Below are 14393 nucleotides of genomic sequence, written 5' to 3' on the forward strand. Positions count from 1 at the left end.
TCTCAATAGTTATCCTTTTCAACCCTTCCCACATAATACCGATTTCTCTCTATCTAAAAATTTTCCCTTCTTGAACATTTTTTTGCACATTCCTGGGCCCCTCCTCTCTGACTCTTCCCTTTTTTTCTCTCTATCTCTTGCTTCCAAAGAATCTTCATTAAAATTCTCTCCTGTTTTTGTTCTATTACTGTATGTACTGGATCATTCTTATGATTTCAGGATTGATTTTTCTATGGACTCACAAATTAATATTTCAGAATAAACTCTCTAAGAGCCATAATTGTCCCATGACTTAATTCATCTTTCCTCTGACACTGGCCTCTCCCCTGAGCTGCTGTTCCAAGTCATGTTACCGTTGTCATAAGAGTTATTACAGTCAACCTGTGCTATTACAATAGCTTCTAACTCTTCACACCATTTTCTGTTTTGTTTTCCCATTTCCACACATTGAACATAATGTTGTTAAATTACTATCCTTTCAGTACAGATATGATTATATTCCTCCTTTACTCAAACCTACAATGATTCTTCTACAAACACAAATTCTTCTGCAAGCACCACAAATACAAATGTCTCACTTGACAGCCAAAGCCCTCAATAGTACATCCCCATATATCTGTTCAAGTCTCTTTCCTACACATATCCTGTGCTCCAGATGATCTGGATTTACTTTATCTTTGACAAATGTTTCATCATTTGCTACCTCCTACTTTCTGTTCAAATCATTCCCTCTGCTTTGAATATACTTTCATCATTTATCTTGTCAACAGTTAGCCATACCTCAAATAGTGTGTTCTCTGTAAAGCTTTTCCTTATGTTCTCAACCAAATACAATATCCTCTGTCTTTGCATTATATAGGTTTTATTTTTCTTCCTTAACTTACAGAAAATATGCTTTTCTTTATCCAGTTTACTAGATTATTCATTCTTATTAAATTTTATGCACCTTTATATCCTGTACCACTCTTAGCATATAGCTTATTACATGAGTAAATAAATATGCATTCAATTTTATTTTCTTCAGATCATTTTGTACTTACTGAATAAATTAATTGCAGTCAAAACCAGAAATTGGTTCAGTGTACTCTATGCCATCTTTATTTATAGAATCATTTCTGTGAGACTACCTTTTGAATAAGCCAACTGAACTGAGTTACAAAGCTTTACAATTTTATGTCAACACATGTTAATTCACTACATTTTTAAGGGAATATTAACAGCTATGACAAATAAACCTAGTATTTTTATAGGCTTCATTTGATAAGAAGCTGTTTTTGCTGACGTTAATAGTCCAGTGCCGGTATTACCAAGTAGCTCTCCCGTACAAAGTGACTTAGAATTCCAAATTTCTTTTTCCTTACAGTTCCACCACCACTTAGGGCCTTTAGTATGTGGGTTAGAAGAAAGTGAAGGAAAAACACCTGTTTTTTAAATAAATAAATGCCAGAGTTCATCAGTTTTGAAATACACATTGCATCAATCACATTAGGCTTAAATTTTGCTGCAGAAAGAAACAATCTCAAAATATCAGTGGCTTACAACAACAAAAGCTTGCCTGTTAACGAGCAAGCAAATTAAAATAACAATGAGCTACCAGTCTATATACATAGACATAAACCATTACTCTGAAGTTGTGTATGTAATTTCCATGTATTTTACATCAGTAACAAACTATGCTATTATTATATTTATTTTAAAATTTTGCATAAAATGTTTTCATAAAGATGTATCCTTTGTTGGCTTCCCTGGTGGCTCAGTGGTAAAGAATCTGCCTGCCAGTGCAGGAGACACAGGTTTGATCTGTGAGTCGGGAAGATCCCCTGGGAAAGCATTTTTGCCTGGGAAATCCCATAGAGAACGTTGGCAGACTACAGTCTATCAAATGGCCAAAGAGTCAGACACGACTTAACAAGTAAATGACAAAACAACAACGAAATCCTTTTGAAAAGGATGTATAATTTTTTCTCACTCAACATTATTGTCTTAAAATATTTATTTATATTGATCAGTTCAGTTCAGTTCAGTTCAGTCACTCAGTCGTGTCCAACTGTTTGCGACCCCATGAATCGCAGCACGCCAGGCCTCCTCGTCCATCACCAACTCCCGGAGTTCACTCAGATTCACGTCCATCGAGTCAGTGATGCCATCCAGCCATCTCATCCTCTGTCATCCCCTTCTCCTCCTGCCCCCAATCCCTCCCAACATAAGAGTCTTTTCCAATGAGTCAACTCTTTGCATGAGGTGGCCAAAGTACTGGAGATTCAGCTTTAGCATCATTCCTTCCAAAGAAATCCCAGGGCTGATCTCCTTCAGAATGGACTGGTTGGATCTCCTTGCAGTCCAAGGGACTCTCAAGACTCTTCTCCAACACCACAGTTCAAAAGCATCAATTCTTCGGCGCTCAGCCTTCTTCACAGTCCAACTCTCACATCCATACATGACCACTGGAAAAACCATAGCCTTGACTAGATGGACCTTAGTCGGCAAAGTAATGTCTCTGCTTTTGAATATGCTATCTAGGTTGGTTATAACTTTTGTTTCAAGGAGTAAGCGTCTTTTAATTTCATGGCTGCAGTCACCATCTGCAGTGATTTTGGAGCCCAAAATAATAAAGTCTGACACTGTTTCCACTGTTTCCCCATCTATTTGCAATGAAGTGATGGGATTGGATGCCATGATCTTTTCTGATTGTTGAGCTTTAAGCCAACTTTTTACTCTCCTCTTTCACTTTTATCAAGAGGCTTTTTAGTTCCTCTTCACTTTCTACCATAAGGGTGGTGTCATCTGCATATCTGAGGTTATTGAGATTTCTCCTGGCAATCTTGATTCCAGCTTGTGCTTCCTCCAGCCCAGTGTTTCTCATGATGTACTCTGCATAGAAGTTAAATAAGCAGGGTGACAATATACAGCCTTGACGTACTCCTTTCCCTATTTGGAACCAGTCTGTTGTTCCATGTCCAGTTCGAACTGTTGCTTCCTGACCTGCATACAGATTTCTCAAGAGGCAGGTTAGGTGGTCTGGTATTCCCCTCTCTCTCAGAATCTTCCACAGTTTATTGTGATCCACACAGTCAAAGGCTTTGGCATAGTCAATAAAGCAGAAATAGATGTTTTTCTGGAACTCTCTTGCTTTTTCCATGATCCAGCAGATGTTGGCAATTTGATCTCTGGTTCCTCTGCCTTTTCTAAAACCAGCTTGAATGTCAGGGAGTTCACGGTTCAGGTATTGCTGAAGCCTGGCTTGGAGAATTTTGAGCATTACTTTACTAGCATGTGAGAGAGTATATAGTAAAACAGAAGATGCATCTAATCCATAGCCTAGCACTTTCATTTCTAACTGGACACCTGGGTTTCCACTCACACATACATGCACTAGGAGATACACAGAAAATGTCCATGGTGACATTATTTAAACAGAAAAGTAGAATCATCTGAATTATTGGCCTGTAAACAGATATCTTGGAATGTGAAGTCAAGTGGGCCTTAGAAAGCATCACTACGAACAAAGCTAGTGGAGGTGATGGAATTCCAATTGAGCTGTTTCAAATCCTGAAAGATGATGCTGTGAAAGTGCCTCACTCAATATGCCAGCAAATTTGGAAAACTCAGCAGTGGCCACAGGACTGGAAAAGCTCAGTTTTCATTCCAATCCCAAAGAAAGGCAATGCCAAAGAATGTTCTAACTACCGCACAATTGCACTCATCTAACATGCTAGGAAAGTAATGCTCAAAATTCTCCAAGCCAGGCTTCAGCAATATGTCAACTGTGAACTCCCTGACGTTCAAGCTGGTTTTAGAAAAGGCAGAGGAACCAGAGATCAAATTGCCAACATCCGCTGGATCATGGAAAAAGCAAGAGAGTTCCAGAAAAACATCTATTTCTGCTTTATTGACTATGCCAAAGCCTTTTTGTGGATCACAATAAACTGTGGAAAATTCTGAAAGAGATGAGAATACCAGACCACCTAACCTGCCTCTTGAGAAATCTGTATGCAGGTCAGGAAGCAACAGTTCGAACTGGACATGGAACAACAGACTGGTTCCAAATAGGGAAAGGAGTACGTCAAGGCTGTATATTGTCACCCTGCTTATTTAACTTCTATGCAGAGTACATCATGAGAAACACTGGGCTGGAGGAAGCACAAGCTGGAATCAAGATTGCCAGGAGAAATCTCAATAACCTCAGATATGCAGATGACACCACCCTTATGGCAGAAAGTGAAGAGGAGCTAAAAAGCCTCTTGATGAAAGTGAAAGAGGAGAGTGAAAAAGTTGGCCTAATGCTCAACATTCAGAAAATGAAGATCATGGCATCTGGTCCCATCACTTCATGACAAATAGATGGGAAACAGTGGAAACAGTGTCAGACTTTATTTTTTTGGGCTCCAAAATCACTGCAGATGGTGACTGCAGCCATGAAATTAAAAGACGCTTACTCCTTGGAAGAAAAGTTATGACCAACCTAGATAGCATATTCAAAAGCAGAGACATTACTTTGCCGACTAAGGTCCATCTAGTCAAGGCTATGGTTTTTCCTGTGGTCATGTACGGATGCGAGAGTTGGACTGTGAAGAAGGCTGAGGACCGAAGAATTGATGCTTTTGAACTGTGGTGTTGGAGAAGAGACTTGAGAGTCCCTTGGACTGCAAGGAGATCCAACCAGTCCATTCTGAAGGAGATCAACCCTGGCATTTCTTTGGAAGAATGATGATAAAGCTGAGACTCCAGTACTTTGGCCACCTCATGAGAAGAGTTGACTCATTGGAAAAAACTCTTATGCTGGGAGGGATTAGGGGCAGGAGGAGAAGGGTACGACCGAGGATGAGATGGCTGGATGGCATCACTGACTCGATGGACGTGAGTCTGAGTGAACTCCGGGAGTTGGTGATGAACAGGGAGGCCTGGCGTGCTGCGATTCATGGGGTCGCAAAGAGTCGGACACGACTGAGCGACTGAACTGAACTGAACTCTCTAGCTAAGTTTCATTAAAGATTCCCTGTGGAAATGGATATAATCCTAGGAGTTATTTGTCTTTCCAATAAGAACTTATTTCTTCCAATTATGCCCTTTTCATGGACTGCACCTTCCAATACTGACATCAGGAGTGACAAACTCAAATACCCTATTGGGATCATGCAGGTAATAAAAGTGAAATGGTTAGATATGAGATGAGTGATTGACAGGGACTATGGTGAACTGAAGAGTGCTCATCCAATATTTGTCTTTGAGAATACACTAGCATACAGTATGCTAGTCATCTGAAGCCAGGCATCTTATAAATCTTTATATATAAAAACTTTTAATATAAAACCTCCAGACTAATAAATCTTAGCACCTTATTCAGCTTTTGAAAATTAGTTTGTGTGAACTGTGGGCTAAGTAAAATATTTTTGTAGGTAATATTACTCTGGTATGCGTGGTCAGTATTCAGTTCAGTTCAGTTGCTCAGTTGTGTCTGACTCTTTGTGACCCCATGAATCACAGCACGCCAGGCCTCCCTGTCCATCACCAACTCCTGGAGTTCACTCAGACTCACGTCCATCGAGTCGGTGATGCCATCCAGCCATCTCATCCTCAGTCGTCCCCTTCTCCTCTTGCCCCCAATCCCTCCCAGCATCAGAGTCTTTTCCAATGAGTCAACTCTTCACATGAGGTGGCCAAAGTACTGGAGTTTCAGCTTTAGCATCAGTCCTTCCAATGAACACCCAGGACTGATCTCCTTTAGGATGGACTGGTTGGATCTCCTTGCAGTCCAAGGGACTTGCAAGAGTCTTCTCCAATACCACAGTTCAAAAGCATCAATTCTTCGGCGCTCAGCTTTCTTCACAGTCCAACTCTCACAACCATACACGACCACAGGAAAAACCATAGCCTTGACTAGACGGACCTTAGTCGGCAAAGTAATATCTCTGCTTTTCAATATGCTATCTAGGTTGTTCATAACTTTCCTTCCAAGGAGTAAGCATCTTTTAATAGCATGGCTGCAATCACCATCTGCAGTGATTTTGGAGCCCTAAAAAATAAAGTCTGACACTGTTTCCACTGTTTGGATAAGCTAAATGGCCCCTACTCCATTCATTCACTTAAATTTGATGTGTTAGGAAAAGGAGTTTCCCCTTCCCACTTCAATTAACTAGTCTGTGTTTAGAAAAGTGTTAGTCACTCAGTTGTGTCTGACTCAGACCCCACAAACTGTAGCCATCCAGGCTTCTCTGTCTGTGTGATTCTCCAAACAAGAATACTGGAGAGGATTGACCTTCCCTTCTCCACAGGATCTTCCTGACCCAGGAATCGAGCCCAGGTCTCCTGCATTGCAGGCAGATTCTTTACCATTTGAGCTATAAGGCAGTTCTTAGGTTCTGCTGTTTTGGTTATTGTCTCACAAAAGAGTTAAATTTCATTGTTTCTGCTCAGATTTGATTAACTGACCATTGATCATTGATTGTTTCAGAATGAAAGCCTTCACTCCCTTAAATTTAAAAAACCATAGAAATAAATTATTAGGTCCCTTTCATCTGGATATAACTACTAATATTAGCATGTTGTTTAAAAATATGGATTAGTATTATCCAATAGAAATATGATGTAAGTCACAAATTAAATTAAAATTTCCCAGTAGCCACATTCAAAAATGTAAAAAAATAGTGAAGTTGATTTTATTAATATTTACTTCAACTAACATATCCAAAGCATTATCATTTTAATATGTAATCAATGTAAATAGTCATTAATTAGATATTTTGCATTCTTTTTGTAATTCAGTTCAGTTCAGTCGCTCAGTTGTGTCCAACTCTTTGTGACAATATGAACCACAGCACGCCAGGCCTCCCTATCCATCACCAACTCCCTGAGTTTACCCAAACCCATGTCCATTGAGTCAGTGATGCCATCCAACCATCTCATCCTCTGTCTTCCCCTTTTCCTCTTGCCCTCAATCTTTCCCAGCATCAAGGTCTTTTCAAATGAGTCAGCTCTTCACATCAGGTGGCCAAAGTATTGGAGCTTCAGCTTCAACTTTTTGTAGTAGGTCTTTGAAACCTTGTGTCTTTTGCATTTATAGCACATGTCAGTGTGGACTAGCCATATTTCAAGTGTTCAGTAGGCACTTAAACTCATCTATACTATTTAAGTCATATACTTTAGAAAGCTTCTTAACTCATCTGCCTTATAAGGGGGAATTATAATAATACTATCAAATATGGTTGTTGTAAAGATTAAATCAGACATATAGCAAGTGTTTAACATATGTTAGTGTATACATAATCAACAGATAGATGTGGGTGAGGATACATTTATCAGTTCAGTCGCTCAGTCATGTCCACCTCTTTGCGATCCCATGAACTGGAGCACTCCAGACCTCCCTGTCCATCACCAACTCCCGGAGTTTACCCAAACTCGTCCATTGAGTCAATGATGCCATCCAACCATCTCATCCTCTGTCATCCCCTTCCCCTCCTGCCCTCAATCTTTCCCAGCATCAGGGTCTTTTCAAATGAGTCAGCTCTTCGCATCAGGTGGCCAAAGTATTGGTATTTCAGCTTCAACATCAGTCCTTCCAGTGAACACTCAGGACTGATCTCTTTACAACGGACTAGTTAGATCTCCTTGCAGTCCAAGGGACTCTCAAGAGTCTTCTCCAACACCACAGTTCAAAAGCATCAATTCTTCTGCATTCAGCTTTCTTTATATATATATATATATATATATATATATATATGCGTGTGTAGATAAAAACATGCCCCTATATATTAACTTCAGTTAGTTTCAATACAGCAAGCCATTTTTCATGGTTCAGGTATCTTCTAAGGTTTATATGTATTATTATATGATAATCTATTGAAGTAGTATCTTTGGAAAAGTATCTATTGGAAAGACAATGTTTCATACATTAATAAATATAATTTCATTTATTTATTTATTGGCTATTCTGGGTCTTTGTAGCTATGCATGGGCTTTTCTCTAGTTGTGACGAGCAAGTGCTACTCTTTAGTTGTGGTGCAAGGGCTGCTCACTGTGGTCATTTCTCTTGCTGCTGAGCATTCTAGGGCATGCAGGCTTCAGTAGTTGTGGTTCCTGGGCTCTAGAGTGCGGGCTCCGTAGCTGTGGTACACAGGCTTAGTTGCTCCATGGCATGAGGGCTCTTCTCAGGCCAGGGATTGAGCCTGTGTCTCCTGCATTGGCAGGAAGATTCTTTACCACTGACCCACCAGGGAAACCCATTTCATACATTTTTAAATAAAAGACAGTAACTTCATAATTGAAGTCAGTCAGGAGAAGGCAATGGCACCCCACTCCAGTACTCTTACCTGGAAAATCCTATGGGCAGAGGAGCCTGGTAGGCTGCAGTCCATGGGGTCACTAAGTCAAACATGACTGAGCAACTTCACTTTCACTTTTCACTTTCATGCATTGGAGAAGGAAATGGCAACCCACTCCAGTGTTCTTGCCTGGAGAATCCCAGGGACGGGGGAGCCTGGTGGGAGCCTGGTGGGCTGCTGTCTCTGAGGTTGCACAGAGTCGGACAGAACTGAAGCAATTTAGCAGCAGCAGCAGCAGGAGAAGGATTATACTCTTGTGAAACTTGTTCTATGTTACCATTTTTGCTTTCTACACTGCTTGAAGCAGAAAGAATCTATAGAGACAGAATCCATAAAAATAGATGCACCATGAACCTTGTTCACTCTGAAACAGTGTTACTGATTGCCTTCTTTCACTTCTGCCAAATTCATTCTTTACTCAAGCTATTTTCTGTGCCTAGAAAGCTCTTCCTCCTTTCTTCCCTTGGCTGGCTGGCCTCTTCTTATTCTTGAACTTTCAGCTAGGTCTCAGATTTACCCTGACCATCTTTTGTGAAAATATGTCTTTTATCCTCCACCTCAGCATCACAGGTGTTTCCTTTGTGAACCTCTTATCATAATTTATAATTATTCACTTTTTGATTTAGTTTTTTTTATTTCTATAGGATTTTTTGCCTCATCAGGGCAGGTCTTAGGTCTCCTTTGCTTACTAATGAAATCTCAGCAACTAGCATAGGGCAAGGCACAAGGTAGGCACCTGATATTTTTTGAGTGAATTAATGTGCTATTCCCTCATGTACTGAGGAGCTTTCAAAGAAGGAAGTCACAGTAATGATTTCTTAAGCTAGTGTATCCACATCAAGAATCTGTAAAAATTGCAGGAGTTTTTATTACATCCACTGACCTGTTCTACAAGGACAATTAAAGCTCCATGCCTCCCAGCACAGGGCCTGTCACAAATGAGACATTCATATATATTTGGTGATTGACTGAATAATTAATTCTGATGTGAAATCTTAGGCAAGACACCTATACTAGGAACAATTTTACTCTAAGACAATTTAGAATTTAGAACGAGTTAGAAACATAGTGTTTACAGATTTAAAACCAGGATGCTATAATGGCAATAAAATATATATGTATTTTCTATTATACTTTTTCTTAAAAGGGATCTGTTGGTTTACCTGGAGAAGTTGGGGTGACTGGAAGCACTGGTGAAAAGGTAATTTCTTTCATTGTTTTGTTCAATAGTGAGGATTCTAAGATAAACTCAAAGGAGGGATATTCATATGATATTTTATGAATTAGAAATCACTCATAACTTAAAATGCATTACCTATACTGAATCTCTTAAATATATTGAAATATAGCTGATAGTATACATGTTTCTAAATTTTAAAGAGTAGAGTACTCTTTTGGTTATAATTATGTGCTTGGAAGGGAAAAAATGAAATAGATGGTCTAAGTATATGACTAGAAAATATTTAAATCTACTTTATGAGAACAAGTCCCTAAAGGAAACAGTTTTGAAAGTGAAGAATAAGTTATCACTTTGCCTGATCCAAGTTTTAGTCACAATCTCTTTATATCCTCTTGGATTCCAGTATGAAGTTATTCATGGATCTTTTTGGCTATTGTGATGGAAATTGTAATCTGCTTAAAAATTTCCTAGAAATTATTATCTTGGGAGTGATTTTCCATATTTAGTTTCAAGTTTAAGAGTCTTTTTTGAAAAAAATCAGAAGTATTCCTTTATTTGAAACCAACAAGGACATTTTCTTGAATTGTTTTTAATTGACTCATTATCACTAGAAAATTTTGGACCTTTGACTGAAACCTGACTCGCTGAATGTAATGTGGAAGCATGGTCATCTAATGCAAGGCTACTCTTTGTGAATAATTAAGTAGAGCCAGGATTAGAAGTAAATTAGATAGTGTTTCAGTTATTTCCATCTGAAATTGTTAATTTAAGTTCAACAATATATTTAAAATTCATCCTCCCCTCCCCCACATCCAAAGTGTTCTCTTCCCAATTTTCTCATTTCTGTTGGTCTGTGTTATACCTATCTCTGTTCTCCCAGTGTTCCAGATAGAGCGAACCCATCTTTGCATTTCCCTTTTCTTCCATTGTTGTTGTTCAGCCACTAAATCACGTCTGCCTCTGGGACCCCATGGACTTCAGCATGCCAGGCTCCTCTGTCCTCCACTGTCTCCGTGTGAAGTGAAGTGAAGTCGCTCGGCCGAGTCCGACTCTTTGCGACGCCGTGGACTGTAGCCTACCAGGCTCCTTTGTCCATGGGATTTTCCAGGCAATAGTCCTGGAGTGGATTGCCATTGTCCCTTGAGTTATCTAATCAAATTCATGCCCCTTGCTTATCTAATCATCTCATTCTCTATGCCTAATCTTTTTAGCAGGTCTTAGAGTTTTTTCTTTACAGTTTATCTTTTCTAATAATCAATCTAGGCTACCCCCTCAGACATAATCTTATTAGTTTATCTTAAATTGACTCTCTTCCCTAGTAGCTCAGATGGTAAAGCCTCTGCCTGCAATGTGGGAGACCTGGGTTCAATCCCTGGATTGGAAAATCCCCTGGAGAAGGAAATGGCAACCCATTCCTGTACTCTGTACTCTTGCCTGGAAAATCCCATGGACGGAGGAGCCTGGTAAGCTACAGTCCATGGGGTTGCAAAGAGTTGGACATGACTGAGAGACTTCACTTTCTTTCTTTTCACTTTCCCTTTCCATCTTCTAATCCAGCCCACATATTACTAGTGGAATACTTTTTTTGATGGGTCAGGATAAAGCATATTGAGAAACCTTCATTAACTCCCTATGTGTATGTGCTAAGTCACTTCAGTCATGTCCAACTCTTTGCGACCCCATGGACTGTAGCCCACCAAGCTCCTCTGTCCATGGGGATTCTCCAGGCAAGAATACTGGAATGGGTTGTCATGCCCTCCTCCACAGGATTGTCCCAACCCAGGGATTGAACCTGGGCCCCCCATATTGAAGGCAGATTCTTTACTGTCAGAGCCATCATGCTTAAGCCTATTAATAGCTCTACTTTGCTGTCAAGATACTACATGATTTTGGCTTAATCAGTTCATCCAGCGAATTTTCTGATATTCACAGTATAAACCTTTCTTGCTCCCCTGCATCATATTTTATACTTGTTCCTATTATTATTCTTACTGTTTTCTTGGTTTAGAATATCCTCTTCTTTTCCCTGTATTTATTCAAAGCCAAACTATAGTACTCAGTGAAGTTCTGTCTCCTCCATAAAGTCTTCCCAGATTATTCTATTCCTTCTTGATTTCTTCCTTTCCTGGATGTAGAATAACTACCACACAATTTAAAATTTTCCTTTAATTGATTCATCTTTCTTAATGACATGTTTATAATTACTTGAGGGTAGAGTCTAAGTCAAATTTCTGTTATATCTCCCCAACACTCAGTACATTAAAAGTGATTTTAAAATATTTACTGATTTTTTACTAACAATATAAAAATATTAAATGACCTCAGTTCAGAAAAATTTATATAGTTATAAAACTGTCTAAAAGTATAAACTTTTCCATTATGATTTAGTTACTTCTGTGTTAAGTTGTCTTCTACACTAACATGCTGAAAATCTTTGGAATTTTAATGTGAATCAGCTTAGACCTTTAATCTATTGTGGCATATTTGATTATCATAATTATGGTTAATTGTGTTAAAAGTTTACAGAAATAAAATTTTGTTCAATGGTTATACACTTCAGTTAATTTTTTACAGTTTGCTTTCATACTTTTACTATCTTCATATTTTATATGTCTATAATTATGAGAATTTCTACTTGCAAAACTTTAGCATATGATGTATACTCAATTTTAAATCTTGTTTATTCATAATTTATATTTTTTCATTTAAATAAACTTCAGTATTTTATCCCTTGAAAAGTATCTTAAGAGAATTTTAATAATAGTAAAACTCTAGCAACTTTAGAGTAAAACTGCAAAATTTGTAAATTTAAAACTTACTGAAAATTAGAATGAGTTATGGTCCAGGCTTAGCTCATTCTTGACTAATTTTTTAAATGACTTGAAAGTAGTTTTTAATTTTCTGTGCATTGCATTTTTCATTTACATTTTATTGAAAGTATTTCATATTTTATAAACTTTGAATTAATGATATTTCATTGTTTCATACTTTAGCTCATTACTGCCAAGAGAAAATATTATGTAATATTATTGATTATAGCAGTATGATCAGTAATATTGCTGAAATAAAAGAATAAATGAGGAAATAAAATATTTTTTGAGATAAATATATAGCAATTTAAGAGATTTTTATACACTATATTATATGGTCAAACATTGACAGTCCATCATCAGAATAGAAACAATAATAATTAAATTCAGTTTTTTCTTAAATATTTTGCCAACTCTTAATATAAAATAGTTTTATAGATTACTTGTTTTGTCATTGTACAAGTATATTTGAAAAAGTAGAATAGACTATGTATTATAAGTGCATTGTATTAATGGTTTGCTATTAAACCACTTTGCCAAGTTTCTCTACTGTGTCCTGGAGAACATCATTATAACTAATTTGATATTTGGCTTGCTAATATGTATTTGCTATTTCATTCACATCTTATATAAATGAGATAAGTGTATATGTCTCATGGTTTGTGTGTGCAGGTCTGTCCTGACATCTGTAGAATCTAGAATGAGACTATAAATGGAGGCCCTGGGGTCAGAGTATAATTAGAAGCCCACATACCATATGCCTAAACATTTAAACATTGTAAACCAAACTAATGAGTCAATAAATAATACATAGTTTTCACGACTAATCAACATGCTTCAACATGCTTTTTTTCTTTTTTTCAAAAGGGAGAGCGTGGAAGTCCAGGTCCAGTAGGTCCCCAGGGGGAAAAGGGTGCAATGGTAAGAACTCAGTAATCTGAAAGATATGTGTCCAAAGAACATAGTAAAGTTACGGCATTTCAGAGGTAGAATTGCCTTGAATGAAATTCAAATAAGTGAAAAATGCTATTTTGTAGTAAGTTTCCATTAGATGTTTTCTTCTAAACTGTTTACCATTCAGAATGCTGATTTGCACTCAAAAGCATGCAAATCAGATGGCTTAGCCAAAGGAGCCTATAGTTTTAAGAGAAGAATTAACCATCCTAAATTAGCATATGTGGATGAAGAAGAAAATTTAATTAGGAGTCTACTTTGATTTGACAACTTATAGCTTATATGACACATATCATCATTGCCACCTTTCCATGTTTGTGGTCACAGTGTAATTCTTTTATGTATGAAAGATCAGAATCTGGAATTCATCTTATGGTCTTATATCTTTAATATAGAAGTAGCTGATAAATTTTATATCTAGATTGCAGTTTTTCATTTATTGTTCTAAATGTGATAGAAAATAGAATTAAGAATTATTTTCAACTAAAGAATCTTGCTTTCAGAAATGCATTGTAATGTAATCTGTAATGGATTATCTGCAAATTCATTTTACATAAATTTTTCTTCACTTTTGACTTCTGTATTATGAGTAAAACTGTAAGATTACTTTTACCTATCTCCAATTGCTGTTAACTAGGAAATTTAATATACCTTTAAAGGCTAATTAATTTCAGAAATGATTGCCTCCTAAGATATTCTTTGAAGCATCTGAATATGGTTAATACCACTAAGGGTGTGAAGTGAAGTGAAGTCACTTGGTCGTGTCCAATTCTTTGCGACCCCATAGACTGTAGCTTACCAGGCTCCTCTGTCCATGGGATTTCCCAGGCAATAGTACTGGAGTGGATTGCTATTTCCTTCTCCAGGAGATCTTCCCAACCCAGGGCTCGAACCCGGGTCTCCCACATTGTAGACAGACACTTTACCGTCTGAGCCACCAGGGAAGTCCACTAAGGGTGTAGTCCTTGTGAAATTTGATAGGCTAGAGTATTTGTTCACAATCACATTTCTTAATTTTTGAATTCCCTGACATTGAAAAGGATATGGTTTCACAATCTGTATGTATTTAACATAATGAACATTTATTCACAGCATAACATAACCTAGAGAAAGATGAGATGAATATTCTCC

The 14393-nt window shown here is 37.7% G+C and overlaps 1 protein-coding gene across 2 annotated transcripts in view; it reads left to right on the forward strand.

Annotated features, from left to right (window-relative positions):
• COL24A1 (collagen type XXIV alpha 1 chain) overlaps positions 1 to 14393 on the forward strand; it is a 392623-nt gene that overhangs the window by 223609 nt on the left and 154621 nt on the right. For both annotated transcript variants that reach the window (XM_040232413.1, XM_040232414.1), the window contains exons 26-27: positions 9466 to 9519; positions 13176 to 13229. In XM_040232413.1, the coding sequence (XP_040088347.1) occupies positions 9466 to 9519; positions 13176 to 13229 (108 nt within the window). The remainder of the gene's footprint in view (positions 1 to 9465; positions 9520 to 13175; positions 13230 to 14393) is intronic.

This window comes from Oryx dammah, unplaced genomic scaffold (genome assembly GCF_014754425.2).
Source record: "Oryx dammah isolate SB20612 unplaced genomic scaffold, SCBI_Odam_1.1 HiC_scaffold_28, whole genome shotgun sequence".
Classification (NCBI taxonomy): Eukaryota; Metazoa; Chordata; class Mammalia; order Artiodactyla; family Bovidae; genus Oryx; species Oryx dammah.